The sequence below is a fragment of the Sinocyclocheilus anshuiensis genome, unplaced genomic scaffold, assembly GCF_001515605.1.
Source record: "Sinocyclocheilus anshuiensis isolate Anshui unplaced genomic scaffold, SAMN03320099.WGS_v1.1 scaffold249, whole genome shotgun sequence".
NCBI classification, from domain to species: domain Eukaryota; kingdom Metazoa; phylum Chordata; class Actinopteri; order Cypriniformes; family Cyprinidae; genus Sinocyclocheilus; species Sinocyclocheilus anshuiensis.
This window is the reverse complement of record NW_015540871.1, coordinates 1,048,106-1,059,696: the sequence shown is the minus strand read 5'-3', so window position 1 is coordinate 1,059,696 and position 11,591 is coordinate 1,048,106. Positions and strand designations below refer to the sequence as shown.

General features: G+C 36.3%; 1 protein-coding gene across 1 annotated transcript in view; it reads left to right on the top strand.

Annotated features, from left to right (window-relative positions):
• The window catches only part of LOC107688103 (rab11 family-interacting protein 4A-like), a 45,202-nt gene that overhangs the window by 1,588 nt on the left and 32,023 nt on the right, over positions 1-11,591 (top strand). Inside the window, exons 2-3 of the mRNA XM_016485668.1 lie at positions 5,886-5,973; positions 8,687-8,772. Of these exons, the coding sequence (XP_016341154.1) occupies positions 5,886-5,973; positions 8,687-8,772 (174 nt within the window). The remainder of the gene's footprint in view (positions 1-5,885; positions 5,974-8,686; positions 8,773-11,591) is intronic.

The following is an 11,591-nucleotide window of genomic DNA, read 5'->3' as shown; positions in this document are numbered from 1 at the left end:
CAAAATAACCATTGATTTAATTTTTTACAACTGATCATGATGTTATGTATGTTCTATCATTTATAGAATAGTTCTTGTCTCAAGCAAAGATTTTTCTAGCTCTGGTGGTTCAGCTGTGTAGTTCAGTGTGTGCTTCTTGATGTGCTGCCAGTAAATGCTTTTGTCTAGAAATCTGTCTTATGGAGAGCATCTCTCCTGAGTGTGACTAGTCAATATCCACTGCCCTGTGTGAGTATTGCTCCTGCTGAATATCAGATGAGTTTGTGTCTTTTGGTTGAAAGTGCGGTTTATTGCCTTCACTCAGAAGCTTACTGATAACAACATATAGCTTGTGTCTATGGACTTTTTCATCAATAAAATAGATTTATTAATGAATGCTGTAGAACTATTTAAAGTGGCAACATAATGAAAACATGGTTGACTCCCATAAGGATTTATTTAATGCTGCTTTAAAACGTGCCGTTGCTTTCTCCCTCTCATGGTGATCGTTGAGTTGCTCTGTCAGTTCAGCTTTATCTGCTCCCTGTATTTAGAGCGTGACCAAAACAAACAACATAATGACAGGAATCACAGGTGCTTTGGCTAATACTCATTATCTTTTTCTCATTTACATAGACGTCTTTTATTCTTCTGCTCAACTGGGTCACACTGTGTTTGTCAGTAGGCCTTTTTTAGTCACTCATAATGTTTTTTTTTTATACGAATCACACAGGAGAAGATGGACTGAATGTGCTTTCCCATGTCATTAGGCTGGTATGAAGGCACAATACAAACAGAAATAACGGCTATAAAAATGCTCATTTCCTTTACTGTCACCATGGCAATCCATCTTTAACAATTTGAGGATGCTGAGGAGAGCTTTCCTTTCAGTTAAAGCAGGCTGCTGTTTAAGATAAGGATATAGTGCAGGTTGTTTTGGATCTGTAGGTTACATAGACTTTAACAAAGATATCTGGATTTATCAGGGTCATTTTGAGATTGAGATTTTGGTGCTCCTGGTTGACCATATCAGAAGTATTTTATCTACATGACACAAATTATAGTCATTTTTCGGAATTGTGTGCTGCTCAACCATGTGCAGCCATTCTTGGTCGACGCTTGCTTTTTTATTCAGCTGATTAGATGTTTAATTGGCTTCCTTTACACATTCAATTTAATCCATAATGAATTGTGGTGCCTCAAGGCTCATTGATATTTAAAATGAGTCTCTATAGTCTCAGTGGACGGCAGTAATGAAAAAGTAAATGAGCAACCTGCCTTTATGTTGTGTATACTTCTTATTTGGCCATAGGTTCATGTACTGCACATCTGAATTATTAATGTGATTATTAAGCACACAGATTATGTAATTTGATTTCAGAAATGAATCCCATGCCAGCTCACTGAGTTGTCACAGTATGTTTTTATAGCGCATTAGGTCGTGTGACTGTTTTGCTTGCTAAACATGGTGAGCAGTATGTAGGAGTCAGCAGTGGTGACAAATGGGTGACTTTATCTGATTAATAGTGGGTACAAAGGGGAAGGACTCAGTAAAAGTCGTCCTTCTAAACCTTACAGATTCAAACCAAACCAAACTCATTACTGCTGCACAGGACAAATGCACAATGTTTAGCTGTATGTAATCACCTCTCAATTACAGTGAGCATTATAATGTGGAACTGTGCTGCTAATTACATTATTTCAGATGTTTTAAATGTTAGTTTAAAACATTGTTTGACATTTTTTGTTTTAAACATTTTGTAAATGTTTTGTGTTATGTACATGATGATTTTAAAGTGGTTTTGTATGTTATTTTTTAATGTTATTTTTGTATGTTGTTTAATTATATATATTTTTAATTGAATTAATTTTTTTTGTATTTTAATGTACACTGCCGTTTGGGATTGGTAAGATGCACACCAAATAGTGTTCACCAGAGATGGCAAATAATGGATTTTTAGATACTGAATAATCAGCGATGGGCTTTCAGTTTGGACTTGTGTTGTTTTTTGTTATTTATATATTTACACTACCGATCTAAGGTTTGGGGTGTTTTGAAAGAAGTCTCTTATGCTCACCAAGGCTACTATTATCTGAGCAAAAAATACAGTAAAAACAGTAATATTGTGAAATGTTACAATTTAAAACAACTGTTTTCTATTTTAATATACTGTATTTTAAAATATAACTTATTCCTGTGATGGTAAAGCTGAATTTTCAGCATCATTACTCCAGTCTTCAGTGTCACATGATCCTTCAGAAATCATTCTAATATGCTGATTTGCTGCTGAAGAAACATTTCTAATTTCTTATTTCTTCCTATTATTATCAATGTTGAAAAAAGTTGTGCTGCTTAATATTTATGTGTAAACTGTGATATTTTTTTCAGGATTTTTTGATGAATAGGAAGTTAAAAAGAAAAGCATTTATTTGAAATAGAAATCTTTATTTTAGTGGTTTTGTTTTTAATAGAAACCATAATGAATGGGTTACTGTCTCTTTTTATTAATTTAATATGTTCTTGCTGAATAAAAGTATTTATTCCTGTAAAAAAAATCTTACTGACCCCAAACGGTAGTGTGCATTATTATTATTTTTTATTTGTATATATGTCTATTTAACTGGATTCTATCACAATAGAATACAATTGAATATGCAAAAAAAAAAAAAAAAATCATGTGAAAAGTGCAATGAACAAAATGGCCATAAAATAGTGCTTTTATCATTAGTCAGAAGCAAATGTTTTTGTGCCAGGTTGTACCAGTTGCAGTGATACAGTTGAGTGCTTTGTGCAGAAGGAAGTGATGTAACTGCATGAGTGTGTGAGTGTGAGGTACAGTCACAGATGACTGGTCTCTCTGCATGGTGCACAGTTGTGAGGAGCAGTTCATGATAGCAGCTTGAATGTTTTGTGATGACCGTCTCTTAGTCTTAGCAGGGCTTCTCGCCAGTCCCTCCTCAATTTCTTTTCTCTAATCCATTATTTATATTTGTTTTAGAGCCATATCTCTAGATGTCATCACCTTATATCCATCCATTCTTCCATTGTCATTATATTATATTCACTATTATCACATACCCTTTCCTTTTTCTCTCACGGGGTCACCTTTTTCTTCATCCTCCAATCTAGTCTTCACTTTCATTCCTTATTCCTCCCTCTCTCCTCTCCCCTCCCCTTCTCCAGTCTGTTTCCTGATGATGAGGTTGCTGTGATTAGTATGCGTGAATAGCACGAGGATGTTTCAGTGCAGAACGTGTGGTGAACGTGTGCCTGTGCTCTCCATCCCCTCCCACAGACTGCACTGGAGTGGCCTTGAAGGGCAGTTGCTAACATTGAGCCCTTGATACAATCCTTAATAACAACAGCACTGCTTCACAGGGACTCTGACAGAACACACAGTGACAAGATGTGAGGGTCAACAGCATATAACGTGTATGTATGACTGAGTGTGAGGATGAAGACTAATGAAAGATTCTTGCTTGATCAGTGAGTTAAAAGAAACAAAGAGTTAGTAATCAGCCTGCAGATATTCTGGATGTGGTGTGAATTTTTATTTCTGCTGATGTAACCAGTTTTTAGTTATGTAAACTGAACACAACAGCACTAAAGTACATCTTTAAAGGGACATTTCATCCAAAAATGAACATTGTCATTGGTTACTCACCCTCATGTTGTTCCAAACCTGTATGATACTTGAAACACAAATGAAGATATTTTTAATGAAACCTCAGAGATTTCTGTCCTTCCCATTTCATTCCCCTAAAACTTTCACACATCTAAAAGTGTATAAAGACATTGTAAACGTAATATGAGTTGAGCAGTTTAATCCAAGGGTTTATATGTTAATTAAAATCTAAGTTAAATCTGTTCATCATATAAAATGATCGTGCTTCTTCAGAAGACTTGGGTTAAACCGCTCAGTTTATATGGATTATGATTACAATGTCTTAAATTAACTTTTTTTGAACACTCTGATTGCTCTGAAATCACTAAATAAAATGCATCCAAATGCTCCCGTTTCTGCACATTCATTGATATGCAGATATGCAACTTTTCTTGGATTATTTATAGTATATGTGAGTGGTTTTTAAGTTTTGTAATCTATACTGTATACACTAACATGCAAAAGTTTAGGGTCGGTATGATTTTTGAAAGTTTTTTTTAAAGAAGTCTCTTATGCTCACCAAGGCTGTATTTATTGGATAAAAAATGCAGTAAAAAAACAGTAAAATTGTCACATTATTGTAATTCAAAATAACTGTTTTCTTCTTTAGAAATGTAATGTAATGTAAAATGTAAATATATTTTAAAAAAGTAATTTATTTTTGTGATGATAAAGCTGAATTTTCAGTCATAGTCTTTATAGTATCATGTGATCATTCAGAAATCATTCTAATATGCTGATTTGCTGCTCAAGTAACATTTATTATCACTGTTGAAAATATTTTTGTGAGCACTATTTTTTTCGGGATTCTTTGAATATCTATATAAATCTATTTATTTCAAAATGAAAATATTTTGTAACGTTATAAATGTCACTTTTTGTTTACTTGAATGCATCCTCCTGAATAAAAGTATACATTTTAAAAAAGAACCTTAATGTCCCCAAACGGTAGTGTACATGTAAATTGCGTTCTTCTGTATGTTTCTCTGAATATTTTTCTCTCTCGGCCTGAGCTGAGGTAGAAGAGACATTTGGGCCAAGTGATTTATTTAGCCCACGTGTGTTCCTCTTTCCTGGTGTGTGCATGCACCATCACAGAGATGCATGACCTGCTTTCATGGCTGCTGTGTTTCAGCTCTCTGTCCTATTGCTATTGCACTAAACGCCTCTATTTCTGTGGCAGTGTGGTGAATCATTCTAGCAGCTATGAGAGGAGGACTGCAAGACTGAGCGCTTGTCAAGAACACTTCTTCTCTTCTTGTAGGAGAATATATTTAGAAAGGAGTGAAGTTGTCAAGGAGCTGTGTGTGAAGTGGGAATCACAGTTATGATGATTTCTGTGTTACCATGGAATGTTTTCTCATAAACTCTCCTAAACATGTCTGGCAGCCCTTAAGGGCAACCTTCCCATAGGAAAGAAAAATGGCTAATGAGATCTTCTTAGTGAGTGAGATCCAATGGAGATGAAAAAAACTTGCTATGATCATTTCTCATTAGATTCTTCCAAGACCAAATTATCTGAGCTATGCTGTTCAGTTTCATTTGATCAGTTTAGACAGACTGAATGTTAGCAATGGTCTGTTTTGTTTAGAGAATGTTAGACAAGAACATTTAAGACTAAATCATGGCAGAGAACTCCATTAAATCTCCTAAGCCATGAAAAAGCAACCTCTGAGCAAAACAGTATTCACTGTTTTCAGAAAAACAGATACAGCTACGCTTGACTAAGGTGTTTGAAGGCAAATCGTCTATGAGTTGAGTAAGCGAGTCTTGCCTTGGGATCAGTCTTTTTCACTTTGACAGCTGTCCATCACAAAGACTTGCTGACAGTGACGACACATACTGACAGCAGCTGTTCTAGTGCTTCATCTGTGGGAGGTGAAGCTGACCACTGATAAAACGCACATCCCCTCATTTATTTATAGGAAGGTACCATACTGAACATGTGATCATCCTCCCCATCTAGGTGACTTTGTGGTTACCGTTCTCACTAATGGCTCCGAAGACATCCTGTTTGAACCCGACGACTACCTATTGCATCTTATTCCTAAAACAATTATGCATTTTTGCAACCCGCCGCCCAGTGCAATCGAAAAGTTCGTTTTCAGAGGTTGAAAGGTTTGAGATGCAGCCTTCACCTGGAGTTGACAGAACACGGTTGCACGGCTGTCTGCTGTATCACTGCTCAACCATCCACATTCCCCTGCACGTCTCTCTGCTTTTTTTTTTTTTTTTTTTTAGGTGAAGAAGTTTGCCAAGTACCTGGATCCCAATGCTCATGGTAGAATTAACTTCAGAGATTTCTGTCATGGAGTGTTTGCAATCAAAGGTAAGAGGACGGTTCCCTTCTGAGCAGTATTTCATGCCCATAAATACCATTGATGAATCTGCTTGCATTAGATCAAAGGGATTCTGAGAACATCAGGGTAAAAATCTCTGAAATATGACTACAAAAATACAATTTCAAATAACTGTCAAAATACTGTCATGTTCTTTTGTCAAAAATGTATTTTATTGGAAATTAAATTTATTTTGTATACCTTACCCCAGGTTTCACAAACTGGGATTCGTGACAGAACTGCAGGTGGTTCATGAGATGAGGAAAAGCTAGTAACTAATGAAATCATAAAAATCTAAATTTAAAATAAATCATTTTAATATACAAAACAATATAATATAATCAGAATATTTTATTTGTTTAACTGCATATCATTTGATCATTAACCACCATCAGAAAACCATGAATGTGCAAATGTGTTTTTAAATATTAAAATATTAACCTAAAATCTTTGGGTGTACCTCAAATAAATATTTTGGTTTGGCTGTCGAAAAGGTTTGGGAATCCCCTGCCTTACCCCATTAAAAAATGTATTATTGTTATTATTATTATTATTATTATTATTATTATTAGGTTAAGAAAATTAACTTGCATAATGCATAGTTATTGCTAAGTTTACTTAAAAAGTATGCAAATTTGCTTATCAAGTGAATGCATCTTATTTTAGCAGGACAAAAATACTGATTATGAATATTATTTTTATATATACTATAACTTCCTTTTAAGCCCTAAATGTTCATTCTGTGGCATCAAACACAGAGCACATCTCTTCTGTTCTGTCACACACACACAGCCGTTAAGTTCAGCACAAAGTGTGCCAAACTGAAAGATTCTCCAGAGATAAAAGCTTAGTTGCTAGACACCATGTTCCTTTAGACAGACACTTTCCGTGATGTTCCTGAATTAAAAACAGCATGTTGTGCATCATTCCAGAAATGTATGCAATTTTATCTCCACACTAGTATTATCACTCTATTTTATTAAACAATTGATCAGAAGAACCCAAAGGCAGATAATGGCACACAGCTCTGTCTTTTTAGCATTCTGCATTGACTTCTGTGTAAATCTACAATTGTAAGAGATAATGAATAGCCTGAGTGAGCAGAATCTGATTAGAGATCTCTGCTTCACCAATGAACACTCTTGATCTGCTTAATTAAAAATAACCACATTTGAACAACAAATTACAAGCATCTCTGGGTGTGCTTTTAATCAACCATTTATCAGATTGAAACATTTTCTCATATAACGACAGCATAGTAGTAATTCACTTGTTAGCGTGGGTTGTGCTTCTCAGTTAAAAGACGGGGGGATGTGATTCCTGATTATAGCGTCAAGCATCACTTTGGGATTATTTTAGGGATTCACAGACATTTAAAGTTACTGTGTAATCATGGTTCAGCAATCTAATTTCACATTATTTATAGCTGTTTTAAGACACTTACTCCCTTGTCTAGCTCTCTACCCTATTTCACAGGGTTACATTTGTCAGCCAGGGACACTCACGTTGCTTGGCAGACTTATGAAGCAGAGATCTGCTAGCTGAATAAGCAGGGCACCAGCAGGCACAGGGACCCGGGTAGGACGTCTGTGTGCCAGCGCTCTATGGAAGCGGCTGAAGAGGGAGATGTAGGCAGGCCAAATGGGCTCCAGGCCCAAAGACTTTGTCCCCCAGTGTCCTGTGTTTAATGAGCCCCAGTGGTCTTCCCACTCACTCATTCCCTAATGAATCCCCCAATCCCTGATCCCCGGCACGCACAGCAAGTCTACAAAGCCAAAGCCTATGTTTGTCCTTTTGAGGTCCCAAAGGAGACTGCGCTGCTGTGTGTTGTGCAGGATTGTTACCACTGTTTCACCAGTGGTCTGTCTTTGCTCTGCTAAAACAGGCATATTGTGCATGGCTTTATATATATTGCCCACAATATGTTCCCATTTGGGATATTCCCGGAGCCAAGGCGAGCTGTGGCCCACTTGAGATGTCACACAGAGCACTGAGCCTTCACTACACTTCATGTTATGTGACTATAAATGGATCAGAGGCCTGGGCTGCCCTTCACTGTGCCTCTAAGTGTGTTATTTATTCATGAGATTTTACTTAGCTTTTTGTATTTCTGCAAATGGGTTTGTGTATTTGAGAAACAATATAGCTGTATATTAAAGAGAACAGTTCCCCTTTCCAACATGATATCTAGTGTTGAACTTTAGTTTTTATCAAAATGTGTATCTTGACAATTTGTTTTTTTTTTGGCTCTCATAAGTGGAGCAAAGAATCTCTAAATTTTACAGTGGGTGTAGTTCAATAATTCAAGCCTGGTTTGAGAAAAAACAAGATGTCGTCAAACTAATGAAATTTAAAGTGACAGAAGCTGATTTATACATACAGTACAATAGCCATAATGACTGAGTGAGAAAGCTGCATTTCTTGAATTAGTCAGTGTATATCTGAGATGCATCTTTTCTCTAATAAAAAATTAAATAGATACATTAAATCCTTCTAATTGTTATTGGTCTTTCAACAAATTTTTATGATACACATATCATTTTTATAATATACAGGCAACTGAAATCAATATTTCATGTCCACGTATTTAATTATTTGCTGAGTAATCATGGAATTTGTGATAATAACTGGGCATTATCTCTTTCTTGTTTGTGCTTTGTGAGACGTCTTGACAGGACTAATATTTTTCTTTTTGTGATTTAGGCTGTGAGGAGATCTTGAAAACGGCACTTGGGACCCCCAGCATCAGTGCACTTCCATACCAGACGGACAATGGCTACTACTATCAGGTGGGCAGATTTCTAAGTGTTTGGCTTGTTGATGCTGTTGTTTTTTCTTTTGCACATGACATGTTCAATTATACCATTGCCCCCCACCAAAAAAAACAAGACACTAAGTCTGCTCAGCTGAAAACACTGCTTGTTTGTCATTGCACCCCATTGAATTAATAGCCATTGACTATATCATTGAGGATCTCCGAGCTACTAGAACTCTAAAAGTTGCCTATAGAGATAACTATTTGATTGAAAAGTTTGGTGTATGTGTAAAAATAGCATCAATAATATAGAAGAAAGTGTTTTTGAGTTTTGCCCTATTTGTGAAAATAATAAATAGCATGAATTGTAGCACCGTTTTGGCTGTGGTTGGCTTGAACCAGGCTAATATATTTGTTGTACAGGTTTTGACTCACTTTGCAGGGGGACATGCACTCCTGCTTGTTTCTGTTGGCAGTGTGTCTAGACGCATTAGGACACTTAATGGGAAGAGGCATCTATTGTTCTCCGTTATAACATGGAACGACCTTCATTTCGTCCGCTTGGTAGTACAGATTCGGTGCTTGGCTTGTGTGAACTTGATAGATGAGAGTACGTGGAGCCAAAATGCATACCCAGCATGTCAGCTCTCACTCACATATACACAACAATCCATACTGCCACTGTTTCACAGGCTGCTGCTTGAGTTACAGTTTAAGCCATGTAAAACATTAACCTGACACCGGATGTTTTAATGGGTGCTGTCAACATGCTCAATGGAGCTGTCAGTCAAACAGCCAGAGTGGAGGGGATTCCTGACATCCACAGACACTTACTGTACAAAATTTGTTTTTAGATGTATTATGATGCAATTAATCACACACTTTGTTTTTATTAGAGCTTTTAAAGACCTCTTGATATCAAAAGCCGAATGCATGTCTATTGGCTGTGAGATCCTCTATATGCCTGTGTGCACCTAAAGCTAATTAAAATGCTTTTGAGGAGATATTTGCATGTAAGCTGTAGTCTTAGTCTTTTTCTTCTTGGAATATGCACCAAAATATTAAGGGGAATATAAAAAAATGTTGTGCAGTAAAAAAAAGAGTGAGACTGTTTCATCCCACTTAATTATTAATACCAGAATTTATTGCTGGTAAGCAGTCAATAAACAAAACTATAACTGTGCCAGTGTCGTCGTCGTCTTTTTTTTCATCCATGGTAGAAGCTATAAGGTGTTTTTTGCTAGACTTTGATATAAAACTTTACTTGCTCTTTTTAATGAACAAACATGTAAATTAGGTAGTAACACCTAGTTTTAAAAACATTTTCACTGTTATTACTCAATTTATAGATTTCCTCATTACAGTTATTATCACATCTGCACAAGAGCTGTTTCTTACATTAGAATGAAACAGGTTATTGCAACAGCGTTCCATCATCACTAGGTGGCAGTGTTTGGAATGAAAACAGATGAATTTAGCTATAACAGACAGAAAAGGCTTTCAAGCAATACAGCAACACTTTGGAGATAGTGTTATGTATGTATGTGAAAAGCAAGGATTAGAATTTTGCTCAAAAATGGCATTATGCAGATTTATTGCTTAACATATGGCATACTGATCTAATATCATTGGTATTATAAGCTGGATCATGTGGATATGATGGATCATGTGGATCAGCAGCAGTAGTGAACAAATCTCCTTCACAGTCCGATAGACACATTTATTGACACTAGAAATGTGATGATGAGCCTGATTTGTACCTGATCATTTGCTTTCTGGAAAAGCCGACTATCGTTTTCCAACAGTTACAGGAAATAATATGTGTTTCCTTTCAAACCGAAAAATGGTGTTGCAGGTATTAGGAATATTACCAGGCTACCTCCTGCAGTACAGCTTTTGTTTTGTTTTGTTTTAAATTGTGGGACTGCTGTCATGTGAGGATGTGCAAATGAAGTCTGTGCCGTTTACTGCATTGCTCTTTGCTCTTTCTCTGCTCTGCTGCAAACGGTTCTATTAGCACTTCAAATGAACACTGGACTGAAGCTCTGCATTGATCTTCTGCAGAGCACCTTTCTTTCTCTCTCTCCCTCTCCTTCTTTCCCTCCCTCTCTCTTTCCAAAAACAAAAAGCATTCAAATGTTAATTTTCTAACTGAACTATGATTCAATTAAGCTGCCATTTGCTAATATTGTGCTATTTCTGTGTCCTCACTGGTCAGGTAGCACAGTCATTGCAGGTTTCTCCTGATCACAGCAGTGTAGTGTGATTGCTGTCACAAAGGGACACTGCCATACTAACACATCAGCGTTGTGTAAATGCATGTCTTAAGTGTGTGTGCGTTTTGTTGTATGGATCATTGTGTACATACAGCATGTTTTAGAGATTAAGGTTACAGACAGCTGATCAGATTGACCAAGCATGTTACCTCCTGTGGAACAGGACCTGCTTGAGAGCAGTTAATGGCTTACTTGGTCTGTTAATTCTACTTATGTGAATACTATATCCTTCACTGACACACAAACATACTCTTTGCTGACACTTTTCTCTCTTTTGTAACCAAGTACACTAACTTTTGATAAAACTGTGGAAAAATATGTTGTTTGTGGTGAAAAATTACGCCACAAAAGAAGTACTTTCGTGTAAAATTTATATAATTCATATTGAAATGATGTCTGTTGATTTCACTGTTTGTGTGGATTATCTTAAAGGGGTCATATGATGCGATTTCAAGTTTTCCTTTCTCTTTGGAGTGTTACAAGCTCTTGGTGCATAAAGAAGATCTGTAAAGTTGCAAAGACTAAAGTCTCAAATCCAAAGAGATATTCTTTATAAAAGTTAAGAGTCAGCCACACC